Here is a 26795-nt window from a genome sequence, read left to right on the forward strand (position 1 = left end):
GTGGCAGCCCCTCAAATACTGGAAGACTGCTATCACCTCTCCCCTGTTTCTTTTTTTCTTTAGAGTAGCCAAACCCAAGTCCTGCAGCCATTCTTCGTATGTTTTAGCCTCCAGGCTTTGGATCATCTTCGTTCCTCTTCTCTGAATTTTTTTCCAAACTCTCCACATCTTTTTTGTGATACGGGGATCAAAACTGGCTACATGGACAACAGAACTGGAATTACCCATAAATCCATAGCGATGGTATCAGACCCTTAAATATTTTAAAATGGTATATGCAGATATAGTGATTAAGGTTGATACATCAAACAATTTTTTTTTTAGGGTAGCCCCAAAGTACACATTCAAATGATAAATAGAACCTCAGTAAAATGAACATCACATCTATTTCAGCATTGACCTGTTTGTCATTTCTCTTCAGCTGACAATTTATTTTTTTTACAAAAACAAAAGTCAGGCCAGCAGGCTGTAACCGACATGACATAAAGGTTGATCTCGACTTACAACGGTTCATTTACTGACCATTCAAAGTTACAGTGGCATTGAAAAAAAAAGTAATTCATGACCATTTTCACACTTAATGACCGTTCAGCATCCCCAGGGTCACGTGATCAAAATTCAGACACTTGGCAATGGACTCATATTTATGATGGCCGCAGTGTCCGATCCCCTTTTGTGACCTTCTGACAAGCAAAGGCAGACTCACTTAACAACCTTGTTACTAACCTAACAACTGCAGGGATTCACTTAACAACCCTGGCAACAAACGGTTGTAAAACGGGGCAAAATTCACTTAACTAATGTCAGTTAAAAAGGGTTTTTAGCGCTTCCCTGCGATTCCCTGCTCGTGTTTTACTGCTTTTGCTGTAACCTTGGACGAAATGATTTTAAATTCTTTTTTTAAGGTACCGTAGAAGAATTCTTTTGACACATCTCTGCAATAAGCTAAACACACATGGCATCTTTCATATGTTATTTCACCTTTAATGCCAGAAAAATGGCAGTCCTATAGCCGTTTATTTTAGTCCTGTAGCAGTTTATTTTACCTACCAAAATCAATCTTAATATATTTTATTTTCCCATAACTGCCAGTGAAGAAAAGGGTTTTTTTTTTTCAACTTATCTTTTTCAGCTAGACAGTTGTAAAACTCCAATAATATCGAAACTTAAGACAGCTTCTTAGGCTTTGGCTGACCTCCAGCACCTTGGGTGGGATTTACCGTTTGGTTAAAAAATATTGGAAAATAATTCTCGAACACGCTAGTTTTCTTCACAAAGGCCAGTCAGAAATTGACAGTTGTCTAGCTGGCATGTGTGTTTGGTTTTGAGTTCAGCCTATTGTGCAGTCACGGGGGCTGACGTGTCGAGAACTCTGACTTTCCTTTACGCGGCACTTAAGGGTGCATCAAAGTGAGTATGGGTTTTATGCCCTCAGAGTTAATGGGTGATGAATTGTGTAGAGTAGGGTTTTATGAAAGTTCCTTCCAGCTCATATTTGGCCAAGGTTGTAAACCCCAAGCTTGAATGCATAGCGTTTATAACGTCTAGCATCCCTGACAGTTTCAACAAAGAAAAACACGAAGTACTGGGCAAAAAAAGGCTTCAGAAGGAGAAAAATTCAAAACAGGATTATACATGTCCTCTTGGATACAGTGTCAGAGGGAGGGGGGAGGGAAATTAGAGCAGAAACATCTGTACATAACCGTATTTGTACAGGATAGCTGCGAGGAATATAGTCGGCATCTGCTGGATGAGGTTAATAATAATAATAATAATAATAATAATAATAATAATAATAATAATAATAATAATAATAATAATAATAATAATAAAGTTGGAAGGGACCTTGAAGGTCATCTAGTCCAACCCCCTGCTCAGGCAGGAAACCCTATCCCATTTCAGACAAATGGCTGTCCAGTCTCTTCTTAAAAACTTCCAGTGTTGGAGCATCCACAGCTTCTGGAGGCAGGTTGTTCCACTGGTTAATTGTTCTCACTGTCAGGAAGTTTCTCCTTAGTTCTAGGTTGCTTCTCTCCTTGATGAGTTTCTGCCCGTTGCTCCTTGTCCTGCCTTCAGGCGCCTTGGAGAAGAGCTTGACTCCCTCTTCTTTGGGGCAGCCCCTGAGATACTGGAAGGCTGCTATCCTGTCCCCCCTCGTCCTTCTCTTCAGTAAAGTAGACATACCTAATTCCAGCAGCCGTTCCTTATATGCTTTAGCCTCCAGTCCCCTGATCCTCTTTGTTGCTCTTCTCTGCACTCTTTCTAGAGTCTCAACATCTTTTTTACATCGCGGTGACCAAAACTGGATGCAGTATTTCAAGTGTGGCCTCTACTTCACTCAAATTTGGAGGCTCGGGGGGGGGGGGTCCTTTGGAAATGACCGAGACATCTCTGAACTCTTGTCATCTGGGAGAAATTCAAATCAGTTGTCCGCGATAAAATAGGTAGAGTCGTCTTCGTGGGTTGTGTGTCCAGCCATTGGTGTTATGGGCCTCCTGGCAGGTGGCAGGCAATCAGGAGGTGGTGAATGCGTCTTTGTGGGAGGGGGTGAAGCTGCCTTGAAGGAGGTGATGGGTGCGTCTCCTTCGGTCATACCAAACAGGGCGTGGAGGGCTTCTGGTATAGTCCATGTCATCCCACTTGGCCTTGGTCAGCACGTGGATGGAACCGCTTCTCCCATCCATCGGTCGGCGTTGATCAAGGCTCTCAAAACAGCATTTAGCTGTTTCATTATGGATGTGTGGGCATCTAACAGGGATGGGGACGGGAGGGGGAGCATCCCCTGTCCAGGCTGCCTTTTCTGCAAAGTGCTTCCCCACACCCTACGAAGCAAACGTCTCATGCATTATGAATTGCCGCAAACTTGCTCAATTAGAAATTAGTCAGAGTGCCATCTTTTCATAAATTTATAATTATTCATCGGAGCCAAGTGTCTTTATTTTTTCTTTCTTTCTAAAATAGGTGGGATACATTTATGAGAACTGACTCTCAGGGCCCTTGTTTTATTTATTGTTTCTGTTGGCTTCAGTACCCATCCTTCCTGCAGAGGGGTGTGTGTGTGCAATGCTTCTGCCTCCAGATGTGCCTACAATCGCGAACCGGTAGGCTGGGCCGAGAGGGAGGCACTGACTGCGGTTCTCCAATGGGTTTCCGTAGCTGAGAGAGGACTTGAACCTGGGTCTCCCCATCCCTAGTCTACTATTTCTACTACTACCCTACACAGGGCCTTGGATTGAGATGAACTGATTCTTCTGTGGCCTAGTCCTGTCTAATTTATGCTTCCCTCACTGAGCAGCCACAATCCACCTTGGAGAGAAAGGGATTGCAAAAGACTAAACAGCCACACAATGGAGAACAGTCCCAGCTACTTTTTTATACTGTGCTTACAGCTACTATAGCTATATTAATATATATATAATATATATTAATATTTATTTGTTATGTATATGTAGGGGTGTGGGTCTATACATATGTTGTATATAGTATGTTTAGGTGTGTGTCATGTAAAACTGGCTATTAAGGTTTGTTTAAAGTCACCAATGTCACAATTTGCCTGCCTGCACCTCATAGCACAGCCTCCCCTGCCAGCCAGAGAAGCAACTTAGAACTAAGGAGAAATTTCCTGACAGTTAGAACAATTAACCAGTGGAACTCCTTGCCTCCAGAAGCGGTGAATGCCCCAACACTGGAAGTTTTTAAGAAGAGACTGGACAGCCATTTGTCTGAAATGGTATAGGGTTTCCTGCCTGAGCAGGGGGTTGGACTAGATGACCTCCAAGGTCCCTTCCAACTTTATTATTATTATTATTATTATTATTATTATTATTATTATTATTATTATTATTATTATTATTANCACTGGAAGTTTTTAAGAAGAGACTGGACAGCCGTTTGTCTGAAATGGTATAGGGTTTCCTGCCTGAGCAGGGGGTTGGACTAGATGACCTCCAAGGTCCCTTCCAACTTTATTATTATTATTATTATTATTATTATTATTATTATTATTATTATTATTATTATTATTATTATTATTATTATTATTATTATTATTATTAAGCCAGCCCTTCCGGGTTCCCACCTCTTCTCACCCCTCAGCCATGTAAGGTCCTCGCTTAACAACCCACGGCCATCCTCACTTAACAACAGAAGGGCCAGGATTATTGCCATTGCTAAGTGATGTGATCATATGATGTCATACACACTGCAGCTGAAAATCACGGTGTTTTCAGCTGTCCATTTTACACACCGACGGGGGCATTCAAGCAGTTCCTAATATGTTAGGAGATGCATTAAGGATAACACTAGTCAGGAAATAGCTGTTTCTAAAAGAAAATATATTTTATTTATCGTTGCCGTCAGTGTTTATTTCCCTTCCGTCCTGATTTCCCTCCACATTTTTCATTGCTTTGGGGGGGGGGAAGCATTTTATATTAAAACGATTACATTTATAACTTCTATAAAGCATTGAAATTTAATGGGAAAATATGCAGTTTAATATCATAGTGTGTAAGATTTAATAATAAAGAGATTAGGAATGGATGCATCGGGCCATTTTCAGTTTGTGTCTGTTTTTAAGGCTTTAATCTTCATCTCTTCTGTCCCGTTTTCTCAACATAGGAAACAAAATAGACACATCTGCATTTTATTTAAAATATTCATCACTGTATTTTACGACTGACTCCTATCATCAGACAATATATATATATGTTTTTGTTTATATTTTTTGTACTGGGAGAGGCACCACAGAATTAAAAGAGAAATCACAAGTCAAAGATTAACTGAGATAACACAATATTTTTATAATTTTGAGTTTAAACAAACCAAACTCTTTCAAGCTAATAGAAAAGAACATTGTTGACAGCTTCGCTGATTAATGTACTCTTATATTATATTGAGTACACATTAAATATATTTATATTTCCTTGGGTTGTGCTTGATGCCAAAGTCTATTGCCAGCAGCAATTCATTCTAGGAAAACGAATTTTCAGTTTTCAAAATGGAACAAACTTAAATATAGGGAGAGAAGCAGAGTTTACAAAGAGATACAGAAAAATTCTGCTCCAGCAGAATCCTTCCCTCCCTCCCTCCCTCCCTCCCTCCTTCCTTCCTTCCTTCCTTCCCCCTTTCTGCCCTTCCTTCTTTCCTTCCTTCCTTCCTTCCTTCCTTCCTTCCTTCCTTCCTTCCTTCCTTCCTTCCTTCCTTCCTTCCTTCCTTCCCCCTTTCTGCCCTTCCTTCCTTCTTTCCTTCCTTCCTTCCTTCCTCCCTCCCTTCTTTCCTTCCTTCCTTCCTTCCTTCCTTCCCCTGTTCTATTTCCTCCCTCCCTCCCTTCCTTCCGCTTTTTGTTCTTTCAATTAAAGTAATAGAAATCTGAAGAATTAGTAATACAAATTATACAATTTATATTGTTATTGTGTTTACTTATGCTATGATTGTTTTTTTATGATGGAAAATAATAAAATCTCTTTGGGAAAAAAAAACAAATTATACAATTTATGCAATTAATTTTGTTTAGATAAGCATATCTAAATCCCCCCCAAAGACACTGATCTGGTAACTGCATTCTTCAGCTTCTGTTTTCTTTTCATTCTTTGTATTGTGCTAACTTTCTGAAATAATTTTCTCTGGAGGCTTAAGATAAGGCCTTAAAACCAAAATATTTTCCAATCTCCTCCTAAATTCAATTTTTGTTCAAACATTCACACACACCTCTTCTTTCCTGTGTTATTATTTATACATTGATTTTATTACATACTACTTAAGTATATCGTAAGCAATGCATTTGGCATAGAAACAGCTAATACTGTTATAAAATCTTAAATCAAATGCTTTTTCTAAAATCAGTAATATGTGATTGATGTTTATTATAAGATAAAACGCAAATAGGAACGAAAGTTAGGAAAGTTGAAGAAGAAAGTAGAAAGAGAAAGGAAGAGGGAAAACTAAGTGGTGACTTCTGATTTTTTTTTTCTTCACTGCAGTATAATACAAAAAGCGATACAACTTCAGCCCTTTCCTTTATATTTCTAAATATTTCAAGCCCATTTCTATTTAAATCGAACTCTTCTATGAAGTTTACCTATGAGTTCTCCTAGTTAGCATGTTTGTGAAGGAGCCCTGAATTTCAGCAATTGTAACACACACACACACCCAGATGTGGTTCTCCTTGTGTGCAGATCTTGGGGGTTTTAGGACTGAATGTGATCTCATCCAGAAGTGGGGGGGTGGGAGGGGTTCCCTCATCCTATTCCTTCTTCCTGCAGACTTTGGCCTGTCAATCTCTGTTTTATTCTATTTTTCCTCTCTCGTTTTGCGTTTACTTGCAGGAATTTCATCTGATACTTTTTCATTAAAGGAAGCTTTGGGGCGGCCGCCTTCTTGGGCAAAACCTGGTTTAGAAAAGGGACATTCTGAAAAACAAGGATTCGGAATAAAAGTCTGTGGAGGTTCCCAGTATTTGGAATAATAACTCTCAGTATTTGGAATAAAAGTTGCTGGAAAAAAAATTAAAAATCTGAACATCTCTCATCGAAACGGATGTCCAGAGACTAACCACAGTAACTGTTTCCTATGCAGTTGAAAGACAATCACGGTGAAGCGAATAATAGAGTGCGATTAACCAAAAATACTCCTAATCAAGGGGCCTCTCACACAACGTTGGGGTTGGGGAAGTGTGTGTGTGTGTGTGTGTGTTTTGTTCTCTTTTAGGAATCAAGTGTGAGAAATGATCCCAGGGACTCTTAAAGCGTTTCTAAAGCCTTGAGCGCCCCCGTGTGGTGACAACAGAACCTGCGGCACTCCTGGGCTTGGCTGGGCCTTTTTGCCCCAAAGGCCAGTCGGTCATTTCAAGGATGGAAAGGAAAAGTTTATGGAAAGTCCCTGATTAGCATCTGTGGGGCGTTAATTCTGACCTGGAAATTGATGCCCTTCTGGAGGGAAGGCCTGGCATTATCCCACTTAGGATTCTCATTTAGTTCTGGTTGCTGCCATCTCCCTCTTTAGCGTGAGTTGTCTGCTCTTGGTTCACAAAGCCCTTTTTTGTCTTGTGCAATTCTTTTCAAACTTTGTCTTGACCGGCTGGTATATATATATTTTTTCTCTGTCTCCAAAGATTTACCTGGGTTTTGAAGGTCCGTAATAGGATTGCAAAATGACTTGTGAGGACCGGGCATTTTAGTAAATATAGCTGCAGAAGCTTAGAAAAAGATGGTTGAGCCATTCAGTAGTAAGGAATACTTAGTAAGAAATAAGTAAGGAAGCAAAAGTTAAATAATCCTGCTTCTGAAATACGTTCCCCACAGCACACAAAGGGGACTTTATCATTTGTAGTTTGGAAGGAAATGCTGAGATAGAAAACATAGATTCCGAATAATAATCAAATCCTTTTACTTATTGTTATGGCGAGGAGTTTTTTTTTTCCCCCTTTTGTTTGAGACTGTATTCTGAACAAAGTTTCTAGGCGTTTATAAGTGCTGCAAGATAAAGAAATGTATTTTCTATAAGTTCAAGAGGAAGAATTTAATTTAATTTCTTCAAAATGTCTTGCCATTATTTGCAAAGTAAAATTTGTCATTCCTGATCCTGCTCTGTTGAAGAACAATAACAAAAAATAACAATAACAAAAAATAACAAAAAATCCAGTTTTGGTCACCACGATGTAAAAAAGATGTTGAGGCTCCAGAAAGAGTCCAGAAAAGAGCAACAAAGATGATTAGGGGACTGGAGGCTGAAACATATAAGGAACGGCTGCTGGAATTGGGGATGTCTAGTTTAATGAAGAGAAGGACGAGGGGGGACAGGATAGCAGTCTTCCAACATCTCAGGGGCTGCCCCAAAGAAGAGGGAGTCAAGCTATTCTCCAAAGCACCTGAAAGCAGGACAAGAAGCAACGGATGGAAACTAACCAAAGAGAGAAGCAACCTAGAACTAAGGAGAAACTTCCTGACAGTGAGAACAATTAACCTGTGGAACTACCTGCCTCCAGAAGCGGTGAATGCCCCAACACTGGAAGTTTTTAAGAAAGACTGGACAGCCATTTGTCTGAAATGGTATAGGGTTTCCTGCCTGAGCAGGGGGTTGGACTGGATGACCTCTAAGGTCCCTTCCAACTTTATTATTATTATTATTATTATTATTATTATTATTATTATTATTATTATTATTATTATTATTATTATTATTATTATTATTATTATTATTAAACCTCAAGCAAGATGTGACCTCAACTACCGTGGCCAAGGATTTCAGCCACCTGCTGCCTGTTTCAAGTCTTGCAGAATAAAGTATTAATCCTGTCTCAATATAGGAAAAAAAGCACCTTCTCAATATGGTCACTAACTAAGAGTCAACGGTGACTTGATGGCACAGAACAGCACGCATTATCCCTAAAATAATAAATGCCAGCCAGAGGAGGAGGAGAAGGCTACTACAGGTCCTTATCAACCACATTCACACATTTTATTCAGTTATGAGATAAGGCACAGAGCAAATATGTGAATAACAAATACTGCTAATTCTTCCCCACCTAATTTGAGCTTTTGAGGCACAAAGGCGTCGTCCCCACTTGAGCCCAAACTTTCTGTTGTTAAGTGAGACCTTTGTAAAGTGAATTTTGCCCCATTTTACAACTTTTCTTACCCCATTTGTTAAGTAAATCACTGCAGCTGATATGTTAGTAACACGGTTGTTAAGTGATTCTGGCTCCCCCCCCCCCATTGACTTTGCTTGTCGGAAGCCCGTAAAAGGGGATGACAGGATCCAGGTACGCTGCTGCAACCATCATAAATGTGAGACAGTTGCCAAGTATCTGAATGTAAATCACGTGACCATGGGGATGCTACAATGGCCATAAGTGTGAAAAATGATCATAAGTCACTTTATTCAGTGTCATTGTAACTTTGAACAGTCACTAAACAAACTGCTGTAAGTCAGTTTGTCACTGTTTGATGCAGCCGAGACAGATTTGAAAAGTTGCCTGTTTAACCATCCAGACTGATTAGTGGAAGTGGCTGTGCGTAGATGTGGAGAGACAGCAAAATTGTGTGTTGTTAATCTTATTAGTAAAGTTAAATGGCAGAGGGCCACATTATGGAGTCGTATAGCTGTATAGGTTGTGAATATGAGGTTGTCAAACTATCATGATACATGTTGCTTTTATGGCATTTGTAGACTATAAAATAGGTAAATTTCATTCTTGTTTTAGCTTAATTTTAGTTGTGGTTGGAATATTCCTGCGTGGGAGGGCATGTTATAAATACAATTTCTGGAATATTCCTGCATGGGAGGGCATCTTATAAATACAATTTCTGTTTATTGGCTCTTGGTTGTAATTTCATTCTGTGAATAAGCAGAATTACTCCTGAGGTTCCCATGGATTGTACCTTGATTAGAACTACGATAATAGTAGCTATACCAATTACTATAGTAGTTATTATGGTGCTAGTGTTTGTATAGTAGTTATTATAATTATGGTAACTATCCTAAAGTCCTTTAAACCACATGCTTTGCACACACACAGCCTGTGAAGGAACAGCTAAGCGATTAAGATGAATCCATCTATCAACTTGCAAAAAGTCAGGGTGCATAAGAAGAGCAATTAGGATTTGCAGAGGGAATGAACTGTTTTTGGCATCCTGATTTTTTGTTACAGCTCAAAGGAAAGTCTGATTTGAATCTGTCAGGTTTCTGTGGAAAGAGCCTCTGGAGCAAGCTATATCTCTATACAATCCTTTTACAAAGGACAAGTAATAAAAGTTAGCTTCATTTTCCTAGAATGCAATCGTACTTCCAGGAATGGAGGGGGGGGGGAGAAATGAGAAAGAAAAGAAAAGAAACACAAGAAAGCTTCCAGAAAGGCAGATTTACCTGTGATTATAATCCATATTTGTTTTTGGAAGAGAGAGTGGCTACTGTTAGAAAAGCAGAAGTTTAAAGAGATACATCTATTAGGAGAGTCAAATAAATTTCCTTCTTTTTCATTAACTGTAAACTACTGCACCTCTCTCTTTTTTCCACCCTATTATTAACTAAAATGTAGTTTCTTCCCTGAATAAAATAGCAAAAAGGGATTAAAGTTCACTCAGCACTGGTCAGCAGGAGTCCGTGCCCGAAACTTCAGTGGATGATACTCAAATGAAGGGATTTTTCATAAATCTTGCAAGGGTTTTTGAAAAGAGAAAGGACTATGAAATTTTCCTTCATTTCCTTTATTTAGCACAGCTTTTCTGTAACACTGTACTGTAATCACCCCTTCGTTAAAATGGGGAGTGAAGGAAATTTAGATTAAATCAGTAACAAAGCCCAAGAACATGAGTTCTGGCTTGTACCTTTTCAGGTGGCATGGGAATGTTTAAAAACTAACAATACAGACCTTTTTATGATGGTTTAGTTGACAGTAAGCTGACCTTTTTATGAAAATAACAGTCCTTCAAATTAGTAAGAGATTTCCTTTCACGTGAGTGCGTATGCGTATATGTATATATCGGCATTCATACATTCTTAAAACTAATAGGATTAGAAGCATAGCAAAGGGATTTAAACAAGATAATTAGTTTACTCTTATCTTATCCCTCTAATGCTGCAAAATAGTTGGAAAATGGGTCAGAAAATTCGTGGGAATTACCTAAAACCGCTTAAGGAGGCCTCGGTTGACTGTAGTATTTTGAAAAGGTCTTGGAGTATATTGCACTATTTCGGATGCTTCACTATTTTGGCCTAGCAATTGGGGATGTAAAGAAAAGGGTCTTAACTGAGCAGGTAAGACGTGTTTCTGGGAAGTGAGAAGAACTCTGTTAAGATATTTAGCCACACTTCAAATGAAGACTCTGCTTTGTGCGCCTAAACATAGTTTCCAATTTCTCACCCGATGTGTAAATGACCCAGTGAAAACCCCAGAGCGTTTTTAATCAGAATTTTAAGAATAGAAATTGAAATACAAGTTGTCTGACAGTTCTTTGAACTGTTACATCTAGTTGTTCTGCGTTGGGTGAAGCACTGAAAACTCCCACTAATAACAGTTTCATTTAATTTTATTCCTTTTGGTAAAATTAATGCCTCTTTACCTTTGCAGCGTAGAATTATGGGTTGGAATGGAGCTTGGATTAATCCTATGAGTCTCCCATGCTACGTTTTGTCCAATCTTTGCTTGGAAATCAGCAGGGATAGGACGCCCACAACTCCAGGAGGAAAGCTTTTTTCTCTGATTAATACATCTCAAAGTTGTGAAATTTCATCTCATCTAATGTTCGAATCCCCTTCTGCAGTTGTGTTTTTCAACTCTGTCAACTTTAAGATACGTGGACTTTAATTTGCAGAATTCCCCAGCCAGTGAGACATTTGTTTGCCCCATTTTACGACCGTTCTCACCACAGTTGTTAAGTGAATCACTGCAGTTGTTAAGATAGTAACCTGGTTGTTAAATGAATCTGGCTCCCCCCCACTGACTTTGCTCGTCGGAAGGTCACAAAAGGGGGATCACGTGACCCCTGGGACGCTGCAACCGTCCTAAGTACATGCCAGTTTCCGAGCCTCTGAATTTTGATCACGTGACCACGGGGAGGCTGCAACGGTCGTAAGTGTGAAAATCGTAAGTCACCTTTTTCAGTGCCGTTGTAACTTTGGATGGTTGCTAAATGAACTGTTGTAAGTTGAAGATTAACCTGTATTAATTAATTAATTAATTATTCTTTCCTATCAGTTTGAAGAATGTAAAGAACTGACTACAGTACATTTTTATAACAAACTTCCAGTTTTGTTTTTTAAAAGTAGCATAATAATAATAATAATAATAATAATAATAATAATAATAATAATAATAATAATAATAATAATAATAATAATAATAATAATAATAATAATAATAAAGTTGGAAGGGACCTTGGAGGTCATCTAATCCAACCCCCTGCTCAGGCAGGAAACCCTATACCATTTCAGACATTGTCCCCTGCATTTTGCAAGTCTTTTGAAAAGCGCCTCTTTTGCCAAGCGCCCGCAGTTTTCCTACAAACAAACCCAACCTTAAAAGGAAAATGCGAATTGCCCATCTCCTCGGAAGTTAAACCTTCCCTTCTGTCCATAAAAAACACCTTTGCTCTTTCCGTGTTGAAATCCCGCAGGAGGGACACTCAACCTGAGCCCGGAGCAGAGCAACGGGTCACAAAAATGTATCCCGGCCGGCTGTTCTTGCGTGAAAACTTTTGAAAGTATTTATATAAAACTTGGCAAGCCTGAACCCCTCTTGAAAAATCTAACATTGTAATTCTTGGCAGAAAAATGGAAGGAAAGAAATACGCAGACGAACATGTTTGGGCTATTTCCTTTTTAAAATAATATACAATAAAATCCAAGTCCGATAGCAATCCACAAAAATTTTGCTGTTATTTATCTGGGATGCACTATGGAATGGAAAAAAACAAGTTTGTCATTATTTATGGGGTGGTTAGTGAGGAAGACAGATATTTTTTTTAATCAAGCTCTGCATTTTGACCAAAGTCTTCCAGAAATTCTGCTTTTCCGAATCTTCCTCTGCCTAAAGTAACGAGCTTGGCACAACACCTGTAATATTTCATTTCAAAAATAAAGTTTGTTTCAATTTTATTTGGGCATTGACAACATAAACTGCTGCAAGCTCTTCTTTGGAGAGAGGAAAGTTATACACTGTAGTTAATTTTATTGGATAATCCAGAAATCTTAACTTTAGCAGAGGGCCTTCCAATGTAAAAAAAATAATAATAAAATCCTGATCAATACAAAAGGAGTTTAAAAAGCCAAAAAACCAGTCTTTATAAAGATTACATTATATAAACTATACTCTTTATAGATTATATTGACATCCAGATTTAATGAAATTAAATACATTCATCCTAATCTTTATGAACCATGGTAAGTCCTTGACTTAACAACTGCCATCAGCTGGCTTGCCTTGAAAGTGACAATACTGAGTGAAAATGTCTATGATGAGAGTTTTGTAACCAGTGGCACTTTTTTTAAAAATGATAATTTCATGGAAGCCAGCATTAGACGTGAGAGGGCTGTGGACAATCCACCATTGTCTTCTGCTCCCATCCCCACCAGACTCACCCTGACACTGCCAACAGAGATACTCTGAGAGAAGAGTTAAGTCTTTGACTCTGGTTTATATCTTGTTACCTTAAGTTCACAAATACGTACAGACTTTCTGCAGGGGGAAAAGAGCAAATGAGCAGCATCAGGGCTGTGGGGAAGCCATCCCATCGGTGATGGTGGTGCCTCCTGGTAAAGAAAACACAGGATTATGGAGAAGTAGACAAGGCAAGACGAGAAGCAACGGATGGAAACTCGTCAAGGAGAGAAGCAACCTGGAATTAAGGAGAAACTTCCCAACAGTGAGGACAATCAACCAGTGGAACAACTTTGCCTTCAGAAGTTGTGGGCGCTCCATCACTGGAGGTTTTTAAGAAGAGATTGGACAGCCACTTGTTTGAAATGCTATAGGGTCTCCTACTTGAGCAGGGGGTCGGACTAGAAGACCTCCAAGGTCCCTCCCAACTCTATGGTTCTATGGACTCTTGTAAACTCTCCTAACAGGCCAAGTTGGGGTGGTCTTCCTGCTGAAATCAAGTTCAGCAAAAGCTGTGTTGAATATCTTCATCCAAAATACAAATATATAGGCATTAAGGCATGACTGGTGTTTACTTAAAGTGATGCATTACAAACAGCTGCCTAAGTAACATTTTTATAAATACAGCGCTGGTTAAAACATTAGCAGGAAGTTATGCTGACAAATGAAGTGTGAAGGGATGAAACACAACTATCACAGGCCATACATTTCCTTAGGCACAGTTGCTTATTCAGCTCTTTAGGGAACGGGGCCGTGGAGGCACTTGGCTGTGTGGCGCAGCTTTCATGAATGTACTAATACGACCGTACTAATACTGCGCCACGAAGGCTGAGTAAAGGGAGAAGACTTTTAACAAATGCATTTTGCTAACTCTTTGGACAGATCCCCCTTACTGAAGTGATTTAAAAGCTCGGGAAAAGCAGTGCAGCTGTCACTTCTAATTGTAGAGAGCTTTCCATCTTTCTCCGCTTTATTTTTCCAAATCCATTTCTAATGAAAACGTTCCAATATATAATTTAATTTAATTTTCTTTGGGCTCTGCCATAAAATCAATTAATTCTGAAAACATTCCAACCGGCAGAAGTTGTCTGTCAGAAAGTAGTTTACTCGGGCTTTCTATATAATTAACTTTCATCACATACTCGTCACGAGCTTTGCGGTACCCAATATTCCTTCAGACATGTGTGGGGGGGATACAGAAATACAGTGTTCCAATGTCTCAGGGGCTGCCCCAAAGAAGAGGGAGTCAAGCTATTCTCCAAGGCGCCTGAAGGCAGGACAAGAAGCAACGGATGGACACTAACCAAAGAGAGAAGCAACCTAGAACTAAAGAGAAACTTCCTGACGGTGAGAACAATTAACCAGTGGAACAACCTGCCACTAGAAGCGGTGAATGCTCCAACACTGGAAGTTTTTAAGAAGAGACTGGACAGCCATTTGTCTGAAATGGTATAGGAGCAGGGGGCTGGACTAGATGACCTCCAAGGTCCCTTCCAACTTTATTATTATTATTATTATTATTATTATTATTATTATTATTATTATTATTATTACTACTATTATTATTACTTGTACGGTACAGCTTCATTTCCAGCCCAAGCATGGTTTGGATTCCTCTCCTCCTGCCTCCCGGAGAGTAAATTTGCAGCTGTCTTTTTCTACAAAAGTTTAATCAAATCTTGGCACAACACGACAATCCCCCAAAGACTAAAATATACTGGAACTGCATCTTTTTTTTTTTTGTTAAGTTTAATATTTGTGCAGCACAGTACTTAGGATCGTGATCCGGAGGTAACTGTACTTAAAACTTTTAAGGGAAACATTGCTTTTGAGAATTTGTTTTCCTCGTCAAAAATTTGCATTCTCCCCAAATTCACCTCACCTCCTCACTAGGCAGATTAGTGATCCCTGTCCCTTTTCCCATGCTGTAATATAAAAAGGTAGAGGTTTCCCCAGTCCATCCGTGTCCAGGAGCAGTTCTCCGTTTCTTGGCCCAAGGGAGCTGGGTCGTCCGAAGGCGATTTCCCTGGTCAGGTGGCCCAGCTATTCGCCAAAGATGCGCAGAAGTCTGTGATCTTCCCACCAAAGTGATGCCTGTTTATCTACTCGCATTTATTTACTTGCTTCCGAACTGCCAGGTGGGCAGGATCTGGGGCAAGGAACTTCCCGGGTGGTGAGAACAATACTGGATCTCCTCCTGCCCTGAATTCAGAGCAATTCCAACTGTCTTACTGTGCAAGTGTACACAATGAGGGACGCCGCATTCCTGAAAAAAAGCAGGAACTTCTTTTACAGCTTCAGAATTATGAGTCCTCTAGACTAACTTTTGTCAACTTTTTTACCCTTGTCATAATAATAATTTAATAACAACAAGACTACTACTACTACTACTACTACTACTACTACTACTACTACTACTACTAAAGTTGGAAGGGCCCTTGGAGGTCATCTAGTCCAACCCCCTGCTCAGGCAGGAATCCCTATACCAGTGATGGCGAACTTTTTAGAGACCGAGTGCCCAAACTGCAACCCCAAACCCACTTATGTGTCGTCGGATGCCGGATGGGCGTGGCCCATTGAGTGGGTGTGGCCCATTTGGTGGGTGTGGCCCATTTGGTGGGCGTGGCTGTGGTGGTAACGGCAGACTGGGTGGGACTAAAAAGTTCAATCAATCAACTCCAACTTTGCGAGATCTTTTTTTTAGGTGAGAAGTTGAAATTGATTGATTGATTGAACCTTTTTTTTGCACATGGCGGCGAAGGGCTAAAGCGAAAAGGTTTTATAAAAGCCAGCTGAAGGCCTAGGACTGGGGCGACGGTGCACGTGCCCACAGAGAGGGCTCTGCATGCCAACTATGGCACGCATGCCATAGGTTCGTCACCACTGCCCTATACCATTTCGGACAAATGGCTGTCCAGTCTCTTCTTAAAAATTTCCAGTGTTGAAGCATTCACAGCTTCTGGTGGCAGGTTGTTCCACTGGTTAATTGTTCTACCTGTCAGGAAATTTCTCAGGTGTCAGGGAAGTCTTGCATAAAAATAGCAAAAAATATGAAAATTTTCACAATACAGTTCAAATCTTAACTTACACAATTCATGTTTGGCAGTATTCCCAACAACAGCAAAGCAGCAGTCTAGCAGCTGAGAGACAGCATGTAAAAAAGTTAAAAAACATTTTTTTCTCCTTCAATCACGACATCTTGCAGATCTTCAGTTGAAAAAAAGCCATTCTGGACTCTCTTTTTATCGCGATGTTTTAATGGGAAACTTTCATGGAAAACCTGAAATCAAAGCTTTCTTACCGTTACCGAATGTAGAATTTTAAAAATATATAATCTTTGCTATCGGCCGTTGTGCCATATAAAGGCAGTGCATCATTCCACATGTCAATTTTCCATATATCAGCGTTACAAAAGTTTGGGCACCCTGTAATAATAAGTAAGCAATGGGATAGAAGTCTGTTGAAGATATATAAAGAAAGCAACTTTAAATAGTTGTGTTTTTTATATAAAAAAAGAAAATAATCAATCTCTCTGATGGGTTGATTAATACATCACGTGCTTAATAGTTATTGATAATGTTGCATTTTGTAAGATAGAAAACTGCATAAGCTGCTGTGTCTTTTCTCGGAGTGTGATTTTTGTGAAAATCACGTTTACTGCTTTGCTTCTTTTTTTTATCATAATCACTATTTGTTTTCCAGAACCATTGCAACTTTTTTGTAATACGAACAGTAAATCTGCTTAGGAATTTAATTTTCTATAATGAATAATATTTATGGCCTGCTTAAAGCAGTATTATGCTGGGCATTCTCAGCAAATTAGCCTAAGTGCATTTCTGGAGACATCAGAGAATGGAATTGATCTACTTCAAGAATTACTAATATGCTGCTACAGTTTTATTCTAGGAATAAAATAGGAGACTTTAACATTAACGAGTTTGTATTTCACCAATGTTACATTACAGGGACTACAAAATAAAAATGTGAACTCCAGAACTTAAGAAAAAGTTTTGGTGTTCAGCAAAATAGCCTCCGAATTATAATAAATACCCAGAGCATTGAGTCAAGGCTAGAGAATTATTTGAGTTCCCAAGCTAGTTTTATTCTTTCACCCATGTGGTGCAAATATATTACGAGGAAACGTTATATGCACCTCGCCATATCATAATTTATGGAAATAGGCACATAATTCCAAGTTAACACCAGATGTAACTTCATAATATAGACATAAAAGTGTTGTAGGTGGATGCAATGAAACAAAGTCAAATGGCTTCAAGAATTAAGAGTATTAAGTAGAACAGCCGCTCTTCGGAAAACAGAACCGACCCCGTTAGGAGTCTGAAGGCTTGAACCTTTCTAGATTCGTTGGCTTTTGCATACAGCAGCAACCCAGATCAAGACAGGTGGACCAGTGGCCCCTCATAAATGGTCAGCAGGTCCTGCTCCCTTGTGTGTCACTCGTCTCGGTTACCACTTTGGCAATGAAATGTTGCAAGCAGCAAACCAAGTTGAAAGAATCCTAGGATTCTCTTAGGCTGACCTCTGTTGGGTTTCCGGCTGGATTATTTCCCTTTTCTCCCTTTATTTATTTTTATGCGATGAAGGTGGGATGGAAAGGGCATCTACTATTCAGAAGCCCCACCCTTTGTTTATTTTTTGTAAATAAACAAACAACAAACAAACTGGTCCTGCAACCTGAGAAAACCTTTTGGGAAATGCTGTCCCAATCCTCTAAAATGGCTTTGCAACTGGCATCGGAAGATCGTGGACTATAGGATCATTTTTGCAGACAGTTGCTTTTTACCATTCATTGTGGGACTCTTTTTTAGACATTACATTTCTATTGCCAGGATAGCACCGATAGTCTGAATTACAGCGGTTCATTTAGTGACCGTTCGAAATGAAAAGAGCACCGAAAAAAGGGACTTATTGCCCGTTGTAGCACCACCCGTGTGGTGACGTGATCCAAATTCAGAGGCTTGGAAACTGGCATGTACTTATGACGGTTGCAAAGTCAATGGGGGAAGCCAGACCCACTTAACAACCGTGTCATTAATTTAACAACTGCAGGGATTCCCTTAACAACTGCAGCAAGAAAAGTTGAAAAATGGGGGCAAAACTCACTTAAGAAACATCTCACTTAAGAACAGAAATTTGGGGGTCCGTTTTAGTCGTAAGTTGAGGACTGCCTGCAGTGTGGAAGGGCTCCGGTTTCAGGTGCTGAGTTTGTTTCCTGCTTTCAGAAAAAGAAGTGCACTTTATTCCTTCCTCCACCCCAGGCAGTTTCTGCAAAGTATCGAATGCTTTTGTAGATTTATGGCACTACTGATCAGTCTCTTAAGAGAGGTTAAACCATAAAGGGAAAATAAAATTACCAGTAATTAAATTTAGAAGCAGGTCTGCCTACTACGTAAAATTTATTGTCTTAAAGTAAGGTTGATTTAACTGTGCAGGGGGGGGGGAAGGGGGTCCCTTGCCCCAACTTTAGAGGAGCCACGATTTTCACTACTGCACACAGCAATTTCCATTTACACAATTAAAATAATGGCATTCTGTGCTTCGTAAAGTAAATTGCGTCTCCGACTGAGATATTGGAGGGTGAGTAATAAAAATAGCTGCAGTGCAGAGCTGACTTCACTGCAACGAGGTGGAATCGGCCTCTCTAATCGGGCTCCCTGTTCCTTCACGAAGTGGACAAGAGCATCTGGGGTGACTGTTCACTCAGAACTTTTTATGATGAATTCAACATGGAGCACCGTCTATTTTGAATTGGATACAGGCAGTCTGCTGTTTGAGAACGGCCTCTAAATTTGCAAGATTATTAAAAACCTGCATAAAAACCGGTGTTCTAGTTTATCCTCCAGTTATTTCTCTGATACACAAATGTAAACTAATGCACATTTTCATAAATACGTTTTGCAGTCTGTGTAGCAATGCTGCAAATTCAACAATGAATCAAAATGGGAGGTAATTTCCAGTGTAAATTGTAAATTCAGGGGTAAAACTTTGTTTTATGTAGCAAATTATTCACTACATATTAACTTTTCTCTGTATCACTTCTGTGTTGGGTTCCGTTTTCTGGAAGGAAATGTTAGCCTTAAAGTAAAACGTTGAGCCCGGGTTCAGCTAAAATTCAGTAGCTTCCCTCCAGAGTTGAGAGCATTTTACAGATGTCATCCCTAGTGATTTAAAAAAAAAACTATTTGCAATTCCCAGTTACATACCCTTGTTGTCCTTTCCATTTTGAATGGTTTAGCAGGATGTCTGAGAAAGCGTATGGGAAAGCAGTGGAAATATCTGGAGAACTGAAAGAGGAAAAGTAACTAATTGCGCAGAGGCAGATTTTATGGCCTGTTTGTTTTTCCTCTTAAATTTTAAACTTTAATAATCCTTTTTTTTTTTTACATCTGCACTTTGTTTCACTTTTCATTCTAAGAAACAGTGAAATCTAGCATTTCCTGGGAATAGAAAATATTCAGCTTTACCTCTGAATCTGTAGAGCTAAGTTTAGACAGCCCCCCCCCCCCCAAAAAAAAGATCTTTTCAAATTTGGATTCTTTTAGTAAAATGGCTTGTCGACCCATTTTACGGACTTAAAGATGTTGGTGGATGGAGCAACCTGTTTAACCAAAGAGTAAATGAGATTTTCTGGGGTCTGAACAAAGTGAAAAGTTGGGGTTTTCTGAATTCCAGTTCGAAACAAAATTAAGCATAAGAATACAGTCAGTCAATCAATCAGTCTCTCTCTCTCTCTCTCTCTCTCTCTCTCTCACACACACACACACACACACAAACAGAGAGGGGGGGTGTTTCTCTAATCTATTGTAACTATCTATACAGAGAGATGTCTCTGTGTGATTTATAGCCTAAATCACCCACCCACTATGAACTCCATTAAAAATTGTATTAAAAGGAAATAAACTCAGTGCAAACATAGAGATAGTAAGTAAAGGTCACAAATACACACCGCAGAAGTGAAATACGCAACTAGCAAGCATTTTGAGGAAACTAATTTTGCCAATATTAATGTGAGTTGAGTAAGGGCTTGGTCCAAATTCCACACAGGATAAATTATTATAAATTACTCTGTGAGAAAAATGATCACAACCAGCAAGGAAAAAAAACAATGATTAAATATTCCTCTAACTCGGTCTTTAAAATATCCCTTATGTGTAGGAATTGGATTTTGTGTACTGCGTGGATTTTGTATGGGGGAAGGGGTAATTGGTAAACTGTCAGAATACAAAGCAATCTGTAGAATTAGAGTTAATTGTTTGGGTTGATTTGATATAGCTGTTCTTAAATGAAAAGAACTAATGAAAAGTTATTTATTATCTTTTTTAGGGACCTCAGTGAAAACCAGATACACGCCATCCCAAGGAAGGCTTTCCGTGGAGCTGTTGACATTAAAAATCTGTAAGTACTCCTTCCTTCCTTCCTTCCTTCCTTCCTTCCTTCCTTCCTTCCTTCCTTCCTTCCTTCCTTCCTTCCTTCCTTCCTTCCTTCCTTCCTTCCTTCCTTCCTTCTCTGCCTACTTTATTCTCATTATATTCCTTCCTTCCTTCCTTCCTTTTTAATATAGCTGCGTATCTCAGACTCTGGATGGCTTACAAGATTAAAAAAAAACTCCCCCACCCAAACAACTCCTGGGGTGCCGCCCCAAAAACTCTGACTCAACTCAGGGGCAAAGATCCTCCCGTCTCTCCCCAAATTCAGAGGGGAACAGCCAGGTCTTCAGAGCTAACAGGGCTGGGACCGTCCCGTTCGGTCCCTCTGCTGCTCCACACCAGAGGGACTCTCACTAACTTTAGGGGGGGGGAACAACAAACCTAATATTATAAAAGGAGGGTCTTCAGGTATAGCACTGGTTAATAACTATTAAGTATTAAGCCGTGTGTATGTGTGTATTTATCCATGTGTCGGATACACTTACAAACCCGGGGATGCCTACATGTTATACATGCCCAACACAGAAAAATTTAGTTTGAATGATCAGAACAGGCCAAAAATTTAAACCAATTTAATACTATTCTCTAGCATATTGATTTTCCAGTTCAGTGGTAATGAAAAATTGGGGTATAAATGAAAACTTTCCATCTTCATAGAAAATACTTTAGTTACAAACTGAGTGAGATTATATCTATCTATATCTGTCTGTCTGTCTGTCTGTCTGTCTGTCTGTCTGTCTGTCTATCTCTATCTCTATATCCATCCATCCAGCTACCTACCTACCTACCTACCACCTACCTACCTACCTACCTACCTACCTATCTATCTATGGTGCAAAATAAAAATGCGAACACCAGGAGAATATAAGACAATTAAAAGTTTAGTAAAAACCTTAAAAACTTTTAAAAGCATACAATCATAGGGGCCAAGCTTTCGTCGGATCCTTCCAACATCCTCAGGGCACAAAATCAATCAATGGGAAAAGCAGTTATAAATCTATCTACCTACTATCTACCTACTTATCCATCTATCGATGGAAAGTTTTCATTTATACCCTAATTTTTCATTATCTATCTATCTCTATCTGTCTGTCTGTCTGTCTGTCTGTCTGTCTGTCTGTCTGTCTGTCTGTCTGTCTGTCTATCTATCTATTTCTCTGTCTATCTATCTATCTATCTATCTATCTATCTATCTATCTATCTATCTATCTATCTATCTATCTATCTATCTATCTATCTATCTTGTATATGTGTATATGTGTTTGTATATATATTTATATATAATATACTTAAATATACATATATACACACACACTGCAATTACTATTAGTTACAGTCAGTTTCATTAGTTACAAATACTGTAAAACCGTGTCTGTGTGTAAGCATATTTATTTACCAAGTCATGTTGCTAAATGCCAAGATTTACAATAACTTAACTCTCTTACGCATTGTTACACAGCTGGTCCTTGTTTAGCCATCACAATTGGCGGCAGCAACAACTCAGTGAAGCTGCCACTAAGTGACACCACAAGTGAAAGTCTGTGCTGTCTGTCTGACTCCCGCAGTCCTTTGTTTTGCAGCCCTGTGAAGGTCACACATAGGAAGATTGGTTGAAAAAGTTGATTTATTTATTAAATTTATATGCTGTCCGTCTCATTTTTCGAGGCAGCTCTGGGCAGCTTAGTTCATTTTTCATCACTGGAGAAGAAGTTTCCTAAATAAAATAGACCGGCCACCACACTGTAGAAAGAGTGGGTGGCAATTTTACTGCTTATTTTCTTCCGGAGTCTCGCTGCCTCCCCGTCCAGGGGCTTTTTTTTATTGAAATCCACGTTTCTCCATCTTCTTTCCATTCAGGGATGATGGAACTGGCTGCCTTCTTCAATCTGGAAGGAGCCTATAAGAATCCAACTTCTCTCTAGGTTTTGAAAGGCTGAAATGACAGTTTTATGTCCACATCCCCAGCAAAAAAACCGAACAGCCATTTCACTATTAGCATTTTCTTTTTAAATTAAGAAATATTTTTGTCGTTCAGATGATTTTAAAAAAGGACATGATACATAGAATATTCCAAAAGAAGCATCCCTTTTCCTAAAAGTCAGAGGGAAACAATTTGATTCTTAAAAGTCAAGCAAAAATAATTGTTTTGTTTTGTAAATTTGGATAGATCTGGCTGGATTTAACTTACATATTTTCAATCTCTTTTTCACCATCTTTTGCCATTATTCCGTGCCCCTCAAGTAATGCAAAACAAAGAGGAAACAATACATTTGAACCAGTGTCTTGTTGCCAAAAAAATGGATTTTATTCCAGGGCTTGATCTCAAGAGAAGAGAAAAATAACTTTGTGCAAGGAAATAGGAAGTTTGAAACTCATTTTCCAACTCTGCCACAGTGGCATTTGAAATATTCCTCCCCCCCCTTTTTTCCCCCTAATGCACCTGAATTTTTGCCAATTTGGGGGGAAAAAAATTCTGCCTTTCAATTCTTTTAGGACAAGATTAGCTTGAGTGCACTCTATGCTGTTAAATCCTTTCCCTTTGTGTATAATACAGATGATTTAGGAGGATTTGTGTCAGGGCTGATTTATATATTGATAGCTCAGGATAATAAGAAATTGAGCCAACATACTTCTCACCCTTTTACAGATGAACCTGAAGACTGCATTAGGCAAATTTGACAGCATTAAAAGATTTTATCAATTTGTCTGGGGACAATTTTTCTTTTGTGTTGTGTCAAGTGATAACATTCCCTGCCATCATTCTAATTTAATGGCTTTGATAAATGGCTCCAGAGGTTAAAGAACTAGACCGGTTATATTATTTTGGCCTTTCAAAATAAAAAGCCAATTAACTTAATTGTTAAATGTCCTTAATTATTGAAAATGGCAAGCTCTTGGGAATATGTGTGTGTATTTAAATGAACTGCATCACAAATATTGCACTAAAAGGATTAACTTCAATGCCTGGAAAATTATAGGTTTTTTTTTCTTATATAAGTATTTTGTTACAGGAACAATGTAAGGGGGGAAAAAACTATATAATTTGAATATAACTTCTTTTCCACAATTAGAAGTGGTGAAGAATTGCTCCATCCCTGGAGGTTTTTAAGCAGAGACTGGACAGTCACTTGTCTGAGATGGTATAGGTTCTCCTGCTTGAGCGGGGGCTGGACTAGAAGATCTCCAAGGTCCCTTCCAGCTCTATTCTATTCTTTGTGTAGGTAGTTCTCGATTTACAACAGTTCATTTAGTTCTAAGTTGCTTCTCTCCTGGATAAGCTTCCATCCGTTGACTCCCTCTTCTTTGGGGCAGCCCCTGAGATACTGGAAGACTGCTATCATGTCCACCCTCGTCCTTCTCTTCATTAAACTACACATTCCCAATTCCAACAATCGTATGTTTTATCTTCCAGTCCTCTAATCATCATTGTTGCTCTTCTCTCCACACTTTCTAGACTCTCAAAATCTCTTTTTACTGTAGAGACCAAAACTGGATGCAGTATTCCAAGTGTGGCCTTAAGCGGTACTATAACACTTCATGTGATCTTGATTCTATCCCTCTCTTAATGCATCTTAGGATTGTGTTGGCTTTTTTTGGCAGCTGCTGCACATGGCTGGCTCCTATTTAAGTGATGGCTGACTAGGACCCAAGATCCCTCTCACAGTTACTGCTATTGAGCCAGGGACTGCCTATACGGTATACCTGTGCATTTGGTTTTTCTTGCCTAAATGTAAAACTTTAATTTTCTCACCATTGAATTTCATTTTGTTAGATAGTGCCCAATATTCAAGTCTGTCAAGATCCTGCTGTATCTTAAGCCTCTCTTCTGGAATGTTGGCTGCAAATATAATAATAATAATAATAATAATAATAATAATAATAATAATAATAATAATAATAATAATAATAATAATAATAATAATAATAATAATAATAATAAAAATTTGGAAGGGACCTTGGAGGTCATCTAGTCCAACCCCCTGCTCAGGCAGGAAACCCTACACCATTTTGGACAAATGGCTGTCCAGTCTCTTCTTAAAAACTTCCAGTGTTGGAGCATTCACCGCTTCTGGAGGCAGGTTGTTCCACTGGTTAATTGTTCTCACTGTCAGGAAGTTTCTCTTTAGTTCTAGGTTGCTTCTCTCCTTGATGAGTTTCCACCCGTTGCTTCTTGTCCTGCCCTCAGGTGCTTTGGAGAATAGCTTGACTCCCTCTTCTTTGGGGCAGCCCCTGAGAGATTGGAACACTGCTATCCTGTCCCCCATCATCCTTCTCTTCATTAAAGTAGACATACCCAATTCCAGCAGCCGTTCCTCATATGTTTTATCCTCCAGTCCTTTTCTATCCCTGCTCTTCTATATACCTGTATGGATTTTATGTATCCAAATACATTTGGTTACATATGGAAACGTGGTCTTTTACCTTGACAGGAACTTGTGAGTTGTGTGTCAATAAATAGGGTCAATTCTACACTACCGAGAATATTTTGGCTACTCTGAAATTCTTCTTCCACACTCAGATCTAAGATTAGGATTCACAGTGTATAATATAAAACTCTGTGTTGGCTATTAGGAACGTATACTGCATTTTATGTTGCTGCAGGAACGAAAGCAACCACAAACGTATTTGCAGGAACGTGCACATTTTTTAAAAAAAATATTAGTTGAGGTATAGTTTGATGGCGTCCCAGCAGCATTTTATCATGAGTCATGTTGGGTCATGTTGGTTAGTATTTACAAAGATTACTTCCAAGATATGGCATTTTTGTAAGTAGACAGGAAGATGGAAAAATACACAGAGGGAGAAACCATTTGCATATCCCTGCAAAGAAAGCTACACAGATTTCTTCCAGGATTCCCAAGAGGAGTTGAATATATATATATTGGCTGGCTCAGGAATTCTGGGAGTTGAAGTCCACGAGTCATAAAAGAGCCAAGGTACCCCTGCATTAGTGTGACAGTGGCCCAGTCCTCTCCTCACGTTGTTAGTGAACAAGGTGTAACCAAGTGCATTTGGGTTTGGAGTTAAACACATTGGAAATTAAAGCAGGCTGCTTGACACCTTCGTAGGTCCAAACTATTAAATCAGCTGAAAGTATACATTGAAGGCATCCCTACTTAGCAATGATACAAATGCAGAGGATTCATCTCTCCAGCTCTTGTCAAAATACACTTAGAGATCAAGCTTTATATCAATTTTTGGCAGAGTTTTCATTTAAATAAATATACTGTATATATTCTGGTTTTCTAGCGTGGTATAAGAGAACCAGAATCAAGTTTAGATGCCTATGTCTTTATACTCATCTTCCTTAGAAGAAAATAACAGTGTGGATCGAGGTAACAAATACACCCATAGGCACGCATAAACACAGATATATATATATAGATAAATCTATTAATCCAAATTTGGGATGTTACAGGCAATCCTCGACTTACAGCAGTGTGTTTAGTGGCCATTCAAAGTTACAACGGCACTGGAAAAAAAAGTGATGTATGACCGTTTTTCAAACTTAGCACCATTGCAGCATCCCCTGGGTCATGTGATCAACATTCAGACGCTTGGAAACTGGCATGTACTTACGACGGTTGCAGCGTCCCGGGGTCATGTGATCCCTTTTGCGACCTTTTGACAAGCAAGGTCAAGCAGATTCTCTTCACAACCATGTTACTAATAAGGGGAAACCAGAATCACTTAACAACCGGGTTGCTAGCTTAACAACTGAAGCGATTCACTTAACAACTGTGGCAAAGGTCGTAAAATGGGGGCAAAGCTCACTTAACAAATGTCTCGCTTAGCAACATAAATTTTGGGCTCAGTTGTGGTCCTATGTCAAGGACCGTAGTCTTATTTATTGCTTACTTAGAAATAATAGAGAGGTTTGTCTGTTTTGCCATATGCCAGTGTTTTGAAGTAGAAAATGTAACAGTTTGCAAAAGCTGATTGGGAGAGATTTTTACCGTAACGTTTTAATTTAATAAATGCCTGGACTCCACCCTGATTAGGTCTATCATCCCAGCCTCCCTTGATCTGCATCGAGGCAAGAGAAACGCCAGCGTCGTTCCTAGGCTGGGCTTTATTTTCACGAACTGCAACAGGCACAGATTTTTAATTCACGGGAGAATTCGGAAGACAATCCGGGCAGTGTGGGGCTCCCAAGGATCTTGGAAGGAGGCTGCCTAAGGGTGTGTGTGTGGGTTGGGGGGTCTTTCCTGCTCCTGCCAGCGAAATTAACATGCAGCTGTGTGCTTCTCTGA

The 26795-nt window shown here is 39.2% G+C and overlaps 1 protein-coding gene across 1 annotated transcript in view; it reads left to right on the forward strand.

Moving 5' to 3' along the window:
• The window catches only part of SLIT2 (slit guidance ligand 2), a 193580-nt gene that overhangs the window by 94918 nt on the left and 71867 nt on the right, over positions 1-26795 (forward strand). Inside the window, exon 3 of the mRNA XM_029285971.1 lies at positions 20438-20509. Coding sequence (XP_029141804.1) covers positions 20438-20509 — 72 coding nt within the window. The remainder of the gene's footprint in view (positions 1-20437; positions 20510-26795) is intronic.

Source organism: Protobothrops mucrosquamatus, unplaced genomic scaffold (assembly GCF_001527695.2).
Source record: "Protobothrops mucrosquamatus isolate PMUCROS unplaced genomic scaffold, P.Mucros_1.0 scaffold2625, whole genome shotgun sequence".
In the NCBI taxonomy this organism is placed as follows: Eukaryota; Metazoa; Chordata; class Lepidosauria; order Squamata; family Viperidae; genus Protobothrops; species Protobothrops mucrosquamatus.